Raw genomic sequence first — 19,491 nt, forward strand, 5'->3', positions numbered from 1 at the left:
TTTTTACCATGTGTTTTTCTCACTTTACAAACCAGGACCCCCCTCTGCTCCTCGGAGTGCCATCTCAAATGTTAACGAGACTAGTGTCTTTCTGGAATGGATTCCCCCTGCTGATACTGGTGGAAGGAAAGATGTGTCTTATTATATTGCATGCAAGAAGTGCAGCTCACACTCGGGTCTGTGTGAGGCGTGTGGCGGTCATGTCAGGTACCTTCCCCAGCAAACCGGCCTGAAAAACACCTCTGTCATGATGGTGGATCTACTTGCTCATACAAACTATACCTTTGAAATTGAGGCAGTGAATGGAGTGTCCGACCAGAACCCCGGAGCCCGGCAGTTTGTGTCTGTAAATGTAACCACAAACCAGGCAGGTAAGTGGATCTTCAACCTGGGGAAATGTCTGGGGTGGGAGCCCAAGCCAGTCAGACCCAGTGTGGACCTCCCTTTGGAATGGGTAGAAGTCTCCAGCATGGAGAGCTGGACTATGGCCTCTTCAAATATGGGGTGTGGGAGTTGGGGGGTGCTTATGTCTCATAGGTTATAATTACTGCAGTCTTCAGTATGTTTCCTTTCAGCAGGACACAGTTTTAGGATTTGCGACCTTTTTCTTTTACACTAAACTACTTGAAGACACCTCCACTTCTTTGCATTTTCGTATATCCATCCACTAAACCAGAAAGAAAAGAGCTGCCTTTCCTGTTGAGAAAGAGAAATTCATAAGAGTTCATTTTGATTACAAATCCCAATGGCTAAAGCATTTTAACTTTGCAAACGGTTTCCCTAAGAAAATTGTTTGAGTCACTTTAGGAAATTTGATCCCTTTTCTACAGTGTGATACTAAAGTGACTGGACTCAGGCTGGTGAGGTACATTGTCACTGCTTCTCCAACAAGGTAGGGCTAAGATGTCACTGCATACTGTGTTCTTGGTTTTGCACTGTACAGGTGGAGATCATGTAGACTGGTTTATTCCTTTGTCCAGGGCTCAGATCTGTCTGCCCTTCCTTTGCCCAGCAGTTGAAAAGAGCTGTCACTTTGGACACCAGGAGGGAGTTGCCATTGTACCTTTTCACTTGGAAGTGTGATGAGAGGCAAAAACATGATTATATCTCCTTTCAGGCACATCAACACACCAGGCACATCACACAACTTCTGTAAAGCCCCGCAGACCGACCTATCCTTCTCTTGTCCCCCATGCTTTGTGTTTTAGGGTCTCTGCCTACCTGGCTTGCTTCCTGCCATTTAGTTTAGGGCTCCCCAGTGGCATTTATCCACTGTGGACTCCTTCCAGGAATGTGAACTGGTAGCCTTTGGGAGTGTGAGGAGCTGTGCTGCCAAATCACTGGAGCCACCCCCTGCCTTCTCCAGACAAGGTAAACCTTGGAAACCCGGTGAGCAATTCAGCATAACAGCTAGATGTAGGTTGGCAGATCCTCACTGCAGAGCAGAAAAACGCTAGCTGGAGGAGGGCTGCATTTCATTCCTGCTACCCAGGTGTCTATGCACAGGCTTGGTAGCCAGCAGCAAGAAAGTGCAATTGCATTGCACTTCATCAGATACCTGCCCTGGCAATTAAAGTGGATTGTTGAAGTGTTTCAGAAATCATTCAGATATATCTCAAGGACAGGAAATAAAGGCATGCCAGGGATGCTGCTGATAGATGTGGCATGGAATCTGCTGAAGGAATATTAGAGGATGGCAGTATGACACCGTTGAAGACACCTGTTTAATGGAGATCAGTGGGTGCCACAGTCCTAATGCTCTTTACTATTTTCCCATTGTGAAGGCTGCTGCTAGAAATGCTGTTGTTGGAAAAAATGTATTTTCCTGTTAGTGGGTTTGCATTGGCATTTCATTGCTGGCATTGGATTTTCCCTGTGTGGCATTAAATCCACATAAACTTCAGCAAATGTAGCTGTACAAGGAGATGATACATTGCTGATCAGTGTAGACTGTGAGGAAATGGTCCTGGTTTGTGAGTTATGTCCCAAACTCTCCATAGCTGCAGCAGGATTTATCCACATAGCTGCGTATCCTGTGCATCAGGCCAAGAATAACCCCCTTGCACAGTTATCACCTCCAGCCTTGTATTAGAAGGTCTGTTATAGGAAATGGCAAACCTGTGACAAATGCAGCTCATGCCAAGGACAGGTGGGTAAGTGTAGCTTCTGGTTAAGTTTCACTGTTTACCCCAGTGGAGCTGCAATCAAGGGAGATACTAATGGATCAAGCCATAAGTGTTTAATTCACTGTGTGGTGTTGAAATTGTATCTGTATGCTCTCATGTTTGATTCAACAGGAGGTTTGATCAAACCACTGTCTAAAGAAAGCAGTGGTGACTGTATTTTGTTGTCTCTCTGTCTGGTCCCACCACTCATTAAGGAGGAGAGCCTGGCCTGTCTGCTGGAGCTGTAGCATCAAATGTGCTTCCCAGTGATGTGCTCTTTCAACGCTCTCTGGAGTGACCATCAGTTTGTCCATGCCAGAAACAAAGCAGATGTAAAGACGGACTTCGGCAAATCAGACAAACTGCCAAGCATGGAAAGTGGGAATCTGTCTTTTTAAGGTTCCTCCAAAAAATGTCCTTTGAGGCAAGTAATGAGGTGTACAGGTATAGTGGTCCATGCCTGGCCATGCCCAGCAATTCTGGATGTCTCTGCAAAAGACTCATCTTCAGCAGTCCTTTCTCAAGTTAGAGCGGACAGGGCACATGGGGCTTCAGGGAGTCTCAGCCCACCTAGCTTTCTCCTGAAATTACCACCAAGAGGTGCAACTCTGGTGTCTCATCTTTTCCCTCGCACAGGTTTTCTGACGGTGTGATTATATTTTCATGGAAGCTGGTTAATGAAGTTGAATCAGTGACACAAAGCCAACTGCAGCAGTAGGAAAAATCCTGCTACAAGATCTGCTGGCTGCAGAAAATTGAAAAAATGCATGCCATGGGATAGTTTTGGCTGCTGGAGTCCTGCTGGCACATATGCAGTAACCCAGCACTGCAGAGAAATGCCAGAGTCTGTTTTGTTGGTTTGGCTTTTTTCCGTCCCAAAAAGACCATGCTCATTTCAGGACTGCAAAAAATTTGCAGGCAGCAGGATGCTGGGAACACCACCTTTTCTGGGCATAGGAACTTTTGGCAGCAGAAACTGCCTCTGGTTTGGACTCTCAAAGGGATTACTTCCTGAAAAAAAAAATGGTTTTCTCCAAAATAATTTGTCCTCCTTCATCTCTCCACTATTTTAAATAATGAGTAAAAGATTTGGCACTGGCAATCAGACTGGCATTTTCAGACTGATGTAATTTTCCTCTGAACTTTTGAAATCAGATTTGGAAATACAGCAAGGAAACAGTAGAATTTTATGCACAAGAAGAGGCTGATAGCTACTATCAGTCAGTGACCTCAGTACTTGTGGACCTGACAGTACTTGGGATGGGACTGATCCATGCAGGACACAGTGGCCGTAGGCTCCAGACACAGGACTAGTTTCCCTGTCACCCTCTTGCAATCTCCAAACCTCTGTTGTTTCTGTGGGATTTTGCAGGTGTTTTTCTAATAGAAAACACATGTCTAGAAAGGGCGAGCAATGCCACAAGCCAGGAGAGACAGAAATTTCTCTGTCCTGCTCCCCTAGAGCTGCAGCAGGCAGAGGACCTTATTCCCTTTGTAGGCATGAGTTGACCCAAGCAGGGTTCTTCCCTATGGGATTGCTGCAAAGTACGTGTCCAAGGGACTTCTCAGCACAGATGGCAAGGAGCCATCTGTAATGCAGTCTCACAGCATGTTAGAAAGTGTGCCTCATGCACGTGGGCTGGAGCACAGTGAATAATTCATAAGTGGCAATGATAGCATTGAGTTAGCCATCCTTTTCTTGTTCATGGTTTTGTTTAAGTTTTCGTATTTTTGAAACTTCCACCTATTTAAACGGTTTCCAGAGAGCAGTCTGTGTGTACGGCTAATATTGAAGTTTGCTTTTCAAGTGACAACTGCATGACTTTTTTTTTCTCAGTGATTTCACCAAACTGGATGATTAAGGTATGCTGTCGCTCTAGACAGAGATGTGCATCTCCCTTGAGGTCTTTTATCTGCCCTGTATACAGAAAGCACCTACCATGACGTCTTGGTCAGAGACGTGTGTCTTGTAATGGGTCCATGGGGAGCAAGCAGTTGGGATTCATGGTTGCCTGCATGCCCGTTTTATCATCGCAGGAACACACTGGAAAGATGCAATGTTTAAAACCTTTCTAGGTTTAAAACCTGCTAAGAGTATTCACTTTAAGCCAGCCTAAACAGCTGAGCAATTTTCTTTGCTTTTGATGTCAGCAACTTCCATGCTGGGTATGGCTCCAGGCATGGAACTAGCCTGGAGGTGGGGGGTATGAGAGTGGGGCAGTTTTCCTGCTGGCATCCCAAATGCCACAGACTCCTTTACCCTTAAAGACCTTCTCTGTGTGTGTTTTCAGATAAACCCCCTGCCTGTTTGCTGTTTGAAAAGTCAGAAGCCAGTGTTCAATCCCCTTCTGTGACCTATATGATATTTTTGAGCCTTCTGGACAAGGAGGAGAAAAAAGATACAGATGTGCTTGCTAGCAGAGGAGGAGTTAATGTGTCTAAAGCCTCAAGGAGTCTGCCTGCCTGAGGCCAAACCAGAGATACAAGTTGCATCCTGTGGTACAGCAAAGCTATTTAAGCAAAGGTGTTGGAGAACAGGACCTGACAACCCATACTGCTGCCTGGGAAGCATGGCTGGATTCTTGCTTGACCAAAAGTACTACTAGATACTTGGAGCAATTGGAAGGCTCTTGGAGCAGGGAAGAATGCTAAGCACCATGATCCTTACTCTGATTGTGCAGTCAGGGATGCTGCAGTGGAGGGGAGCAAGGGAGAAGGTTTTTTTGCTTAGCAGTCAGGATGTGTGCAGTCTTTGGAAAGCAGCCAAGGGCAATTTGGAAAGGGAAACCTGCAACATAGAGCTTGTTGCAATCTTATGTCAGCATCTGCATGCTCTTGAAACCAGTAGACTGCAGCCCTGCATAGTGTGGGAAGAAAATATCAGAAAATGAGTCAAGCGATGGCTGTGCTGAAAATCACATTTTGAGAGATTGCTTTTGGAAATGGATGGGTTCACGTCCTGTAACAGTCATGGTCTGATTCTTCCAACTTTAAAGTCTCACAGTCTTGTATGGTTTCGCTTGGGGAAGGGAACAGCTTGCTTATTTTCTTTAGGAATAACAAAAAATTTCCCAGAGGATGGTCCAGTAGATGTAGCATGTTGCACCATATTGCATCATCTCACACAAGAAGCAAGACTGGTTTTGCAGCATTACTGTTCAGCCAGGCTGACTTAGGGCCTGCAAAAGCTCAAGCAGGTGCTTACTTTTGGAAAACTCCCTTTCCACTACCAGCGTGGTGAGCGGAGCTTGCCTTTAAACATCCATCGTAACAGTACTCAATCCACTGAGCTGCATCATCTTCCCAGCAATGGTCAATAGTGGATACCATAGAAAGGTGTGAGCACAAGGCAGACATGTACCAATGCTTCCCTAGAGCGCTCTCCAACCTCTGGGGACCACCTCTTTGTGCTTTTTTAGCCTTTAATGGATTTTTCTCGCATGACTTTGTCTAATCATTTTATGAACTCCGAGAAAATTTTAACGGCTGCAGGCAATCCTTTATGAATTTGGTATGTCTGGTAGTTTAAACTGTGCTTTAGATTCACGTTGGCCAGAGAGGAGCTATTAGTGGCATAAATAGAGGGTTTAAGGTTTGCAATTGCCCACCTGTTCGGAAAGCACTGCCATTTAGAGATGCCATATTAGCTTCCAGTGTGTTAACACAGGTATTGCAGCATTTAACCTACAAAGATGTATTTTTAAAAGCAAAAGTAGTCTTCCATACCAGGATAGGTGAATACAGGGGTATTTTAATATGCAGAGGTAGACCAGTACTGCCTCAAAGACCATGGTCTCTATTTAAAGCTGAGTGCACCCTGCGCTACCCCTTGCAGCAGGATCTTTCTGCTGGCTGTGAACACCCTTCATGTCTAGGGAGATGTGAAAATGAGTATTGAACTGCTAGTGAGGGTTCAGGCAGCAGGAGAGGATAATTTCATTTGTGAAGTTCTGTGCACATGCTGGTAATCAGCTTCAAGAAGTATTTTGGTATATTTTTGAAACGTGGTCACATGCAATCAGAGCATGTAATCACAGGTTGTTAAAAAGCAAACACACTGGCAGAAGAAAGTAAAACCTGAAAGCCAGTGTTATACAAAAGGTTTATTGTTTGATTTGACATTTCCTTTTTTGTGATGGCTGCATTTATTCTGAATGCAAAATCTTCATCCAGCATCCTATTCCAGAATCATGAGTTCACCCCAGCCCAGATGGCTGGGTGTCTGCTACCAAATGAATTATGGATCAGATGAATATTTTACAGTTTTATTTATAACTCCCCAATCAGTAATTGCTACTTTTTCATAGTTTGTTATAAGTTTTTTTGTTATACTTTGCATATTAGAAATACATGCTTGAATATTGAAAGAAGTCTTTGGAATATGAAAAAAAAATTCCCCAAATTACAATATGACTTTTACTTAGAGGTCATTTTTATTCTTGAAGTATGTGAGACAATCCCATTGTTGATATATGAGGACATTAAAAGATGAAATAAAAACCATTTCCTGCATCTACAGGCAGACCTTTCAATTTTGACATGAAATTAAAACATCTTATTTATAGATGAAAATAAAAATAGTAAGAAGCAGTTGTCCCTATCCACCCTCCTCCTGAAAAAGGGAAAAAGACAGATGCTGAAGATCTCGTTATGAGATTCAACTGATGACATCCATTGCATTGTGTGCAGTAGGGTGCAGGTTTTACCATCTCCCGGTGGCGGTGAGACAAATATCTTTATGGTAAAGTGATTAGTCTCATTCAAAGTGTGGTACTTGGGAGGCAGTTGCATGAGATACAAAAAAGCAAATGCCAGGGACCCCTGGCAAAAATTAATCCATGGACTACACCTGGGTGGTGCCATACAGCTGGGTGTGGGGGAGCAAGAGATGCCCAAACTAGTCTGTTTGAGGTGCTGCATCCAACAGGATTGACACTGGTTGCTCTCTAATACTGCAGAGCCACTGGAATCACGACCAGCAACGTAGCCTCAGGCTTGAGGTCGAGTTGCAGGTATTGAGTAGTCTGAGTCTCAATGTTTAGAGGTGTATGAGTAGCAAATATTAATATATTCCAACAAGCATAGAGCAGGCCATGCTGCAATCAGGTGTAGTAAGAGCTTCACAAGGTCAGAGCTGTAAGAAACTTGGGCAGAGCGCTGCTCATGTTACATTACAAGAGTGATAGTGCTGGTTTAAAATTTTATTTCCCGTTTTGCTGCCGTATTTTTAAATGATTGCCAAGTAATCTTATATTAATCTAATTCTAATCACCTTAAAACGCAGTCTTCAGGGCCGAGGAGTTCTCTTTGTATTGTGCTGAGCACAGTACTTGGCAGAGAAAAAAAGTAAAGCATCTGAAATGGTTTCACTGCCTAGATGACATCAATTTATAGATTTTTTTTTCCCCATGAATGTTGCTTTTAAATTTCACTGCTAATAAAATCCTATTTAGCTCTTTAGTCTCAGTATGCAAACTGATAATTCCTATGTCTGATATGTTATTTCTCTGATTTTAGCATTAAAAGTAGTTTTACATTTGTAACAACCTGCATAGACGAAACTTCTGAAAGTACTCTTAAGACACCAGGACTCCAGAATCGCCAAAAGAGAATGTAAAAATACTTTCAGTGCTGTTAGAGAAATAGCAGTAGACTTGTAGGCATTTAATAAACATCCCACTTGTTCTCTGACTGTGGTTTCTTTACCACATCAAGTAAGCTCTTTATAGTAATCTCCTTCAAAAGTTAAATATAACAGTGGAGGAACCAGAATAGTTTGAACATTTGTGTTTCAGTAATTGTGCATTGAGCGAGCTGTGCTATAGAAACATGGCTCAGAGTATGGCAACTTCACAGGGTGTTTCTCCTTTCCCATGCAGCTGCCATGCTGATAATATGATTTGAATGAGCATGAAGGTGTAAGTACATGCATGGCAGTGTGTACACATTTGTGTGTGTATGAACATGAAGGACACATGCCAGACAGAAGACAGAGGTTACCCACCCTTGTTTTATGTGAGTATCTGTGCCAGCTTGGTAAAGCTCAGACAGTTCAAATGCCTTTCACTCTTTCTGTCCTCATGCCAAATTGCTTGCTAAATGAGCCCGCATTTGAAGGGGGGGGCTATCTGTGCTGCAAGGCCACCTGGCAATTCTCTGGCCCTATTTTCCTTCTGTCTGTTTTCTTTTGCCTTGAGCCTGACCCCTCCTTAATATGCAGTTTGTAATTTATCTATTTATTTATTCATTTTATTCATTTGGCCAGATTTTTTTCCCCTTCGTTGCTGTTGCACCTGGTGTCTGCATCCACAAAACAGGCTGGCTTCTGCATCCCAGGGAAGATTTTGGTGTATCAAAACTGAGCTCCAACTCGCAATGTGCATGAATTACAGGTTCCCAGTTAGAATTTTACAGTATCAGGCTGAAATGCTTTTCTCCCCTGGATTGCTTCTCATTGGAGAGGTGTGTTTCAGTGAGGCTTGGAAGGTTTTTTCACATCTTCTGCTGTGGTTGCTATTACAATACACTTCAACAGCAAACCCTTTGCTCATTCCATGAAAGATGTCCAAAATGCTAATTCCAGCACTTTTGTTTTTCTTGCAAAGGGTTAATGTAATAGGAGTGGTAGGGGTGGCTAATGCTTTACCCCAGCTTACTGCCCCTTCTTTTTCCTGAGGGTGGGCCACAGGGACACACAGCAGGGAGGGGAGAGCTCTACCTGAAGAGCCAAGAGCAGCCCCAAGGTGACAGACAACCCAGCAATAAACTGTATTTCTCCCACAGCAGCTGGGCCAAAGTTCAGCTACATGCAAATACTACAAAAAGCTCAAGAGTTGGAAGGTTTTAATTAAAACACACTTCAGATGTGCTCATTTGCTGGCATGATGGAATGCTTTCTGCATCGCTTGGTCCTGGAGGAACAGTCCTGATCAAAGCGAGTAACTAATGGGATTTCCAGCTAGATCAGGACAATAGAAATCACCAGAAGGAAAGCGTTATTATTTATTTATTTTCCTGTTTCTTCGGGCTTGATAATTTTTAAGAATATGGGCTCTGATCAAAAGGCCCTGTACGAATCAGTGCAGAACACCCACTGGCTGTGGTGGCGCTGGGTGAGGGGTTTTCTGCTGCAATGCAGCAAGCTGGGGCAATTCATTGCTCTTTGCTGAGAGGTGCTGAGCACTCTGGATTGATCCTGTAAGTGCTCTGGCACGGGCAAGCCTTGGAAAGAGCACCGCTCCATGGAAATGGATGGAAAAATTTGCAAATTCTCTTACACATTTGGCAAAATCTGCCCTTGGGTTTTGGCCAGGGGTGCTGGGTGCGGCAAGTGTTAGAAGGGGCCTTTTGCTCCTGGCCCCTTAGCTCTGCAGGGCCTTTAAGAGGGAGAGACAACGATGCCTTAAAAGTAGATTTGGAGAATTGGGTGGAAGATGCCAGTGGAGGGCACTAGCACTACTTACTGCCTTCCCAGGAATAATACACAGTGCAATTGCCCACCGTGCTTCTGCATCCTGCTGTGTAAAACTTGTGCATCTTTGTTCTGTGACCCTAAATGAGATGAAAGGAAGCAAAGCTGAATCAGGTAAAAGCAAAAAACTGGGTTTGTCCTCCCTCCTTCAGTTTGCAAGGGTTTATGGAACCCCGTGTGCTATTTCTTCACAACTCCTTTCCAGCTTTTTGCAATCTGCCTGAATCCAAGGAGAGAAAGTGCTGCTCAACCAAGTAGATTATTAAATGTTCTATTTCCTGAGTTGTCTTTCACACAGTTCAGCATTAGTGTGCCTTATTATTGGGGACTGATCTGCACCGCACCATTATCCTCTCATCTGCGGAGCTCTACTGTAGCCTTCCCTACAGTGGGTTCCTGCCTTGGATCATTAAACCACGCGGCCCTGTGGTTCTGCCTTGTTCTCTGGGGGGTGGCACCAAAAGCATGAAATTGCTTGCTGACCTTGCTGAAGACTTACAGCATGAGCCTTTAAACACCTGGCCATGCAAGGACAGTTTCCACAGAAAGGTGCTCTCACCCAGTTCAGTAAACTGGAAGACTATAACTGCAGAAATTACTGGGATATTTAATTTATTGTACATCACTTTGTACCAGGTGCTTCTTGGCCCCTGCAAGGAGATGGAAAGGAGCTGGAGGATGACTGGGCAAGGATGCACATGAGGGCACAGACCCATCTCCACCTTGTGCAAAATTGCAGACAGCAACTAGCAAAGCTGAGTGTGCATGAAGGACTAAATGACCAGTGCTCTCCACAGAGGTGATGCACCCTCTGCCGTATGTTGGCTGAAGCTTCAAGGGGGACTTCTGCCAGAGTCACATAGCCCTGAGGGCTTTGAGTGCTGTTTGCAACTCTTGCAGAACATCTCTATAAAACAAACCAAATCCCCGTAAAGTAGTCAGGCAGTTGATAATATAGCTTGTGCTCTAGTAGCAATTGTGCATCTGTTGTGGCCTCACACTCTTCTTGTTATCTTCTGATTATGGTCAATGAATGAGAACTGCTATTTTAAATTCAGTTTGCACAGTGTCCAGTTCTTCATTTAGAACAAAATATGGACAGTAAATACATGCTCATTATGCAAATGAATGCAGTAAATAAATGCAAGTTGGCTCAGCTTTCTTGTATCCAGACCTGATGGATACAGCATAATTGGAAGGGGTGCCTCATGTCAGTAAATTGCTATTTCATTTCCTAAAACTTATGCACTGCCTTCATCAGGGAGATTTTTCAGTGATCTGGTTCGTTGATGGGGAAATGGAGGCCTGGAGATGCAGTGTGACAGGCTAGAGGGCACACACCAGGGCTGGAGCTCTTGCTGCTCCTCTGCCCCTGCTAAGCCCTTCCCATAGGGCTAGAGCCCTAAGATGCACTGGAGGTGTTTCCTAACCTGTTTGCCAAACTAACTTAAGAGCAGATAAGAGACTTGTAAGAGTCCACTGAACTGTTGGGCTTGGGGTTGTTTTTTCTGAACTGGTTTCAGTATTACTGTGGTTTCAGTTTCATTGCAGCATGAAACTGCAATCCTTGTATTTATCTGAAGCATTTAGTGAGCTAAAGTGTGCTGAATAGCTTGGTGAAAAGTGTGACATGGGGTCTGTTTGCTCCCAAATCTCAACTGCAATAGTGAAAGTTCCCTCCTTTCGTCTTTTGCACTGTCTGTCAGGCAAGACAGTCTTTGATCCAAGTCCAGCTGAGTGCAAGGTGTTACCTGCAATACATCTGACTGGTGAACTGTGCTTTGTCTGCTAAAAAGGAAGTTGTTAATAATGTGACAGTGTCCATTCCAAGTGGTTGCAAATTCCAGTGCCCAGGTGATTAAATGTGACTAAAATCCCGATCATTTTGACTTGATATCCAGCAAGAGAGCAATTGATACCTGTTTAGTAAATACAGTTGAGTTTTATTTGGCCTTTGGCAGTAATAGTATTTAGACTGGCTTGGCAACTGTTCACTGAGGAAGGTCCAAAAAAAGCACTTAGCAAAATCAAGCGATAGCAGTAATGAAGTGCTAAAGACACTGACACTTTGTTTAGCCGACTGAGAGATTAGCAAAGATTTCAGCGGCTCCTCCTGGTTTCTCTGCCTCTCTTAACTTTTAACATGGATCCTGAGCCCATCTGCCAGGGACTAGTGAGGAGGCTGCCTCCCAGCCAGGGGCATCACCGCACAGGGCTGTGTCAGGCTGTCCTCTGCTCCCGGTCCCCATGGCTAAGCCCCAGGCAGGTGCTTGAGGGCCTGTGCCAGGGGTTTGATGGAAGAATATCCGAATATCTGAAGTGTGGGGCTATCAGGTCTTCTGCCTCCCTGTCTCCAGCTCCAGCTATTCTATCTCACAGAATTAATGTTGTGCTTCTGGGGACAAGGCATACACGTGGCTCATAAATCACTGGACCGTGAAAGTTCTATGCACTTGGCCCTAGTAGGAGGAGTGCTCTGGCATGCACAGCAGCCACCTTCTCACTTTGACATGAGAGTGCTTGAAAACTTCAGAGGTGCCACAAGTCAGACGATTTTACAGCTGCTGTTTGGCTGAGTCTAGTAGTGTTTTTCTCTCTGAGAGAAGCAGCAGCTACTTTTCAGAGAGCAAATGAAGCCACCTGTTGGGTTAACTGAGCTTTATTCAGTCCCCGGGCTGCATTGCACAACCTTTAGGGCCCAAAGGAGTCTTTGAAGTACCATTGAATTTCATTGTTAATGTCTCAGTCATTTACTGTGAATGGAAAAGGGTATTTTTTTCACTCGCAGGCATGAATAAACTCTCTAAATTGCAAGAAATAATCCCTCTTAAAGGAGAGTTGAAAGTGGTGTCTTTTAATATAAGAAAGCTGGTGCCTAGCTGTACCTAGGACTGTTACAGCTCTTCTCGAAAGCACTGGATTTTGCTCAGTGATTAGAAACAAAATAAATCAGATGAAAGGAAAGGAGCCAATGACAGGGTGATACATGTGTCAGAGAAGGAGAGAGAGTGGTGAAGGAAAAGTACCTAATGTGGATGACTTTAATTATATGGAAGGTGGGAAGATTGACTTCCCCATCCCGAGTGGAGTGGGTGAGAAGATACATTAGGCTATATTCTATCAGAGGTTGATGAGGTCTTCTCGAAGATGTTAGTAGTTACTTGGAAGAAAAAAGGTGCACTTGCTGGCAGTATTTATGAGGGCTTTAATTACGCATCACAGACTGAGTTCCAATTAGAAGGGAAAGGGGGGTGGGAAGAGGAAAGAAAAGATGTACAGACTGTAATAAGAGCACGATGATAAATCTATGGCTATGGATAATGGTAAACAAGGTAGCTGTACATCATGGTATCATTTGCACACTTATTTTTTAGGTGCTTGTTCCAACTTCCGTACCACCCCCATCACAAGCAAAATGCTTATAAAGGGGTCAAAGACAGGCTTCCATTACTCATCTTCCAAGATGGAAGGCAAAGAGCATTTACAATTGCTGTGATATAGGGCTGTTACCTTTTTTTTTTTCTTTTTGCTAAATCATTAACCATGTCATAAAGCAGCACTCCAGAAAAGGCAGACAGAGACAAATCACAACATTTGTCTCTGTGCTTGCGTGAACAGTAGAAAAATATTGCTGTCATTAGTGCATCTTTCACATTGCTGTGGGTTCCCACATTTAGAATCATAGTATGGTTTGGATTGGGTTTGCAATATCCTTGTTAAAATCTCACCTAACCAGCTTCTTACCTAGATGACCATTGATGTCCATTTATTTTAATGTCAGGAGGTAACACTGGAAGGGGAGATGTATAAATTGCTCAGCACTGGCAATTCCGTTCCCACTGTAGTCAACCAGGGACTGCCATTTATTTCACTGCAAGGGCAGCACCTCCATGTCTGAGTGGCTTTGGCACAACTGTCTCATTACATCCTTCTCACGTGCCTCAGAAAGAAGTTTTTCTGTGGTCTTTACTTGTGGTGTAAGCTGTTTGCAAGTATCTCCGCAGATGATGCAGGTAAGAGGTTTTGTCTAACAATGTCAGCCTCACACACTGGGAATACTTTGGATCTTATGGTCTTGTAATTAAAGTAAAGGTAAGTCTGCAAACAGTTCATGACAGACACGGAAATTCTGGCTGAAGAATAGCAGGAATTAGCTAGTGAGATGCTTTCATTTCAGGTAACATCATTCCTCTCACTGATTATTCAAAGGGTTAACAGTGTTTCTTAATAGTGGTGAAATGGCTTCAATGAAGCAGTGGCAGTACTTTAGCAAATGGGAATGTTTTCTCTTCTTTAATTCCATGATCACACTTGGAAAGCTAGAACAGATCAAAGTAAAAAACTCCCCTATCTTTGGTGTTGTCAAAAACAAAATCCTTGTTTATTTAAAAGTAGCTATGTCAGGAGAAAGGTATGATGAAGTATAATTGCCAAATTCTTATTTGGTAATTAGTATCTTGCAGCCATCTCAAAGCTATTAAGAAACAGGCATAATTGCGCATAGGATGCATATATTTATCATGGAAGTTGGCACTTCAGACAATTAGGAAGTATGGGTAGCTTTGCTGGATGCTACACAAAGATTAATCTAGTTTAGGAGAGTTAAGAGCCTGTCAGAGCTGCTCCCATCATCCAAGAATTTGTACCATCAGGTGGTATGAGAGCACTTGGAGAGGCACCAGATGGTTTCCATAGCCATGCTGCAATAATATTGTGGGTCCCTGATATTCTTGCATTTACAGAGGTTTCCCTGTTGCTGGCTGCAGTGTTCACCTCTGCCTGTTTTATTTACACATCGTTAAAAAAAAAAATTGGTCAAGTAGGAGGCAGTAGTGTTCCATTTGTGCTCTGCTGTGCAGGGTGTTTCTGTGTGCCAGCATTGGAGGAAGGAAACCTGGGCTCCAGGGAGCCACTGAGAAGAGGCTTGTCCGTGAAATAACCCTAGACACGTCACAGGCACAGGGCTCTGCCACCTTAAATGAAGAAGTTATTGTTGGAGATTAAACATGTTCTCTTGTCAGCCCATCAAAGAAAGTATAGGCAGATGCAGTGTAGTGCAGAAACAAGCAAGTCTGGAAGTTGCCAAAGGAAGAGGATTTTCAGTAAAAGATCATAGCTAGAAATTCAGCCCTTAGAGCTTTTTAATTAAATGTATTTGGGAAGGGATGGACAAAGAAGGTCTCAGGGAAGCGATTGTTTCAGCCACAGGCCTAAAACTACCACCAAAGATGAAGGTGTTAACTGAAGTAGAAGGTGTTAACTGTGAACATCGCAGTGCTTTGCGAGTGACGTGAATGCCCTTCCTGCACATTTTATAGGGTGCAAGAGAGAGTGAAGTGATTTTTCCCAAGATGACCCAACAGGTCATAAGCAGGGCCAGGAAGAGACCGAAAGTCACCAGGGCCTAGTGGCACTATGCTTCACTGGAGTCAAGGTGGAACCATAAAATTAATATAGTTCATTCATGTCCTTCCCTTTTCCCTCATGTTTATTGACAACTTTTTAGAGCTCTGCACAGGAATACAGGGTTAGGGACTGAATCTTGGTGTACATCCGAGTCCTTCCTCATAAAAACTGCTGAACAGTTACAAGACCATAGATAGGATCTCTTCCAAAATGGAAGAGTATATTTTTTTCTGTGTTAATCTGCAGCTGACCATAGGTCCAAGTGGTCTTTTGTTTCATTCATTACTTTGTTTAATTGAGCACCTGGAGGGTTATATTATGTTTTGCCTTCCCTTAGTGGATTGAATTATTGTCTTAGTTGTATGGAAGCTACTTCTGATTAAGTACTCTGGTGTATGAACATATAATCATTTTTCTTTTCATTATTTGAACTATGCAGTGTCTTGCAAAACTGCTTTTTTCCTCACATTCTGAAAATCCCTTTGCCCAGGTCATTCAGTATATAGTCATAGGGTCTGATTTGACATGCCTTATTACTGAGGAAAAGATGAAGCAGAGGACACCAGATTTATTATTGGGTCACTGACTGAGATATTTTTCGAGTTCCCAGAGCTTTATCATAGTGACCATCCTGGGTCTTGTCAGTAAAGAGATGATCTTGAGAATTAGATCACTGAGATTATAATATACTGCTGTGTTAAACAAGATTCATGGTCAAGAGAGGATATGGCATTTACTGTCCCTTTTAAATGTCACATCCAGATTTCAAAGGCCAAAGTCTCAGAATAAACAAAGGAGAACACAGCTGGCTCAAGCAGCTTTAAAATGAGCAGCATCCCAATCATCCAGTGGAAGCTTGTGGTCTGTATTTATGCAGCAGATACAAAACTAAGCAGCCACTGGAAACCCTGCAAGGTTGATAGCAGTGTCTTTCTTGAGATACGAGGTAAGATGTGCCTACGTGGTCAGCATTCCTTTCATTTAGCAACAGAAGGTAGTAATGTGAAGTTCTTATCAGAGTGATGCACAAGAAGTTAGACAGCCATTAACGGCTTGAGTAATTTTGGTTGGAGTACAGTAAATGAAGTGATTGAATACCACATGAAGTAATACGTCTCTGCAAGCAGTTGCTTGGCAGCTGTAATACTGGATGGGATTTTTTTCCTCTTCTCTTAGCTATGTAACAGTTGGAGTGGATGATAACAGTGAGAAAAAAGTATTTCCACTTTCTCAAACGCATTCCTCACTGGTAGAAACAGCCCTATGGGAGGGTAATCCATGGAGCTGAACTCTGCATACTGTAGTGCTATACAGCATAAAAATCCATGTGGACAGTTCCCACTGATCAGATGTGATAGTTCAGTATCTGCAGGCTTTTTAGAATCAGGCTGTTTTTATAATTTTTGTAGACTGATAAGTGTTGCCAGATTGCTTGGAAATTCACTGACAGTCTTCAAGAGACATTCAGTTTTAAAAAGTACACTTGACGCATACATCCTTACTTAAGGCTTTTCTTGATTTTTTTTTTCGGGGTGGCTCATTGAAGTGTTCATGTGTTTATAGATATATTTTAAAGTGTCCTTTTCTGGTTTGTTTTTCAGGTTCTTAGCAAGTAACTGTTGTATTGATTTTTTTTTTAATATACTTCTTATCTTCAGTACTAATTTCTAGAACAAAGTTCCGTTGTCTCTTAAAATGTTCTATTTTTTTAGCCAAGTGGCAAGATGGGCAGTATTGCAGCAAGTCGCTACATAGTGAAGTTTGGTAATCTGCCCCCAGGATTGAATTGTTATTGATTTAAAGGAAGATTAAAAGTCAGTGGTGTTTTGTGGGAGGGCTAAATGATCTCTTCTGGCCTTAAAATTTAGGTATATTGATTTAAAATTATCTCATTTTACCTGCTGCCTATAAATTTGCAAATTCAAGTTAAATGAACATAAAACACGTTCTGGTTGAGTCCAGTGTGTTTGTACAGAGTTTTAACTAAACCTTTTTAAATATTGTTCTTTTTAATTCTGCTTAACTATGTATAGCTTTCTTAGAGTACTTCTCGTTTTGGGAGCAGCAGTCTAGAAACATTTGTATACATCACTGTAATTAAATCCTCATGCAAATCCAAGTCTTTGTTATTCTTGCATTCACTGCAGTGACCTTGATAATGTGAATGCTTCACCTTTGCTGCTCCTTGGAAGGCAGTCCTGTGAAAATGGGATCAATTACGTGCATTGCTAGGATCCCATTTTCAATACCACTGAATTAAAAACAGAGCTAGTTAATGGGCTTTCCCCTTGTATAAGGAGGGTCAGGGGGAATGAAAAGAGAATAGAAACTGAGTTGTTTGAGAGGAGGTAATCTCTGTTTTGTTTCTGCCATAGATTAGGAATGATCAATTACCATGTCAGAAGGCGAGGAAGCTAATATGCCCCTGAATCTACATGTAGTTATTTAATCATCCTGCCTGATGCGTAGCATTCATCATTCACGTTTTTAATGCCGCTTACTGTTATCATCTCACATTTATGCTGGGAACATTTAAAGAGATAAAGTCATCCTGATAGGCAACGTCCTGGGGAATAGAATAGTGGAGAACCTATACGGTTCGATTGTTGGCTCTTCAGTCTAAGTGGCTGGAGCCCTGGCCCGATGCAAACTGTTGTACATGTCTGATTGTGGATGGCTCAAGTCATCATCTGAAGGAAAACCTTAGTGAACTCCCATCTGTACTGGGAGGGTAGTTCTCAGTGGTGCTGTAAGCTGTTTTTTTCCAAGAGTAGGTGGGAACTAATGTCATTACACACCTGTGAAGAATACAGTCAAATGCCTGTGAGCACCTGGTATTTGTGCTCTAGTAAGCCACCTAGTAAGTTCTAGTAGCCACCCCATCCTGTCACTTGCCTTGTTTGGATTACTTTTAGACATCCTCAAGGCACAATTTCAGCCAACCACTAGGCGAAATGAGCACTTGTAGCATGAAGGTCAGTCAATAATAATAATAATATAATAATAATAATGGCCAGTCTTCGCGAGCAAAGATTTGGGAAAGGTCATTGACCCTTCGAGCCTGCGCAGTGGATTTTTTTAGGTGAGACCCAGTGTGCGCTGAACTGAGCCCACCCTTTAATCCTGAGGTTCATCTGCCGGGGCCGAGCAAGCTTGGACAGTGGCAGTGAGGGCCCCAAGACGTAGGTTTGTTTAGAGTGACCTTCTCTTAGATGGATTGCCTTACAGGGCTGACAAGATCCATCTGCCCGGGGGGCTGGGAATTGAACCCGGGTCGCAGCGGTGAGAGTCCTGCACCCTAACCACTAGACCACCAGGGGCCCCCAGGTCAGTCAAAGGAGAGTCGTAAATGTCCAGGGTGATACCAAACAGGGGAGTGTTTTATGTATTGCATGTATGAAGACATGCATATATGTATTTTAATTCCTCACTAAAGTTTTTGGTGGTCTAGTCCACACCCTGAATAAAGATGAAGATGAAAGATGAGAGAGTTGGAAGGACTAGGGCACTTCCTTAGGTCTGTCCAAGTCATTCCCTGGTCCAAGTTGGAGAAGAGAGCCAAGAAACTCCTATGAAGGAGGAATCCACAGTGACTGATGTTGAAATCCCCTTTTCTCTTCTAGCAGTTACAAAACTCAGAGGAAGTGTATGACCAGTATAAGGAGAACTTGCCAAAACCAGATCTGTAGTCCTATTACAGTGGTTGTGAACCAAAAGAGGAATCTGGATGCAGTGAGACTTGTTTTACCTCCATCTTTCTATAATGTCACGGGAATGCTGAATGACACAATGTCACCAAAGTCTCAAGATGCATTTGAGAGTGCAGCTGCACAAAAGCTTACTCTGAAGCAGTAAGTTGCTTGAGTCCTGTAAGCCTCTTCCTAGCCATATCTAGGAGTAGTGAAGCTTTTGTTTCACAGCCAGGAGGTAGATGGATCTAAAATGTGGATTTGTGGCACATATTTTTCCCCTGGTGCTTCAGAGAGTGGCACTATCTACTAGAAATGAAAGCCAAAAAGGCAGAGAATTTCCACTCTGCTATCCTGTGTGCATATATCTTGCCTAATTTTTTATTAGTCATACACACAAAGCAGTGAAAAATATTATCATGGTAGGACCAGCCACCAACCAGTGTCGATTGTGTTAAGCATAGTGTTGCATAAAGCAACCTGTTTGACCAGAGTTCTGATGCTGTGGAAAAGCTAAAGACATGCATTTATGCATTGCATGGGCAGCTACCACTTGAAACACCTGAAATCTCTGTTGGGACCATTTAGCTTCTGAACAGCCATCCCACCCTTAGATGCTCAGACTATTTTCCTGGTACCTGACCTCCAGAGCCTGTGGTAACCCAGTTGAGTAGGCAAGGGCTTAGGACATATCCTGTCAGCAGTAAAGGGAAAAAGTGGGCTAGAGAGTCTCCATAGTCTGTAAATTGGGTTTTCGTGT

The 19,491-nt window shown here is 43.1% G+C and overlaps 1 protein-coding gene across 6 annotated transcripts in view; it reads left to right on the forward strand.

Annotated features, from left to right (window-relative positions):
- EPHA5 (EPH receptor A5) overlaps positions 1 to 19,491 on the forward strand; it is a 200,407-nt gene that overhangs the window by 116,189 nt on the left and 64,727 nt on the right. For all 6 annotated transcript variants that reach the window (XM_017805944.1, XM_017805949.1, XM_017805946.1 and 3 more), the window contains exon 5: positions 36 to 371. In XM_017805944.1, the coding sequence (XP_017661433.1) occupies positions 36 to 371 (336 nt within the window). The remainder of the gene's footprint in view (positions 1 to 35; positions 372 to 19,491) is intronic.

Source organism: Lepidothrix coronata, unplaced genomic scaffold (genome assembly GCF_001604755.1).
Source record: "Lepidothrix coronata isolate B3197 unplaced genomic scaffold, Lepidothrix_coronata-1.0 Scaffold13, whole genome shotgun sequence".
Lineage (NCBI taxonomy): Eukaryota > Metazoa > Chordata > Aves > Passeriformes > Pipridae > Lepidothrix > Lepidothrix coronata.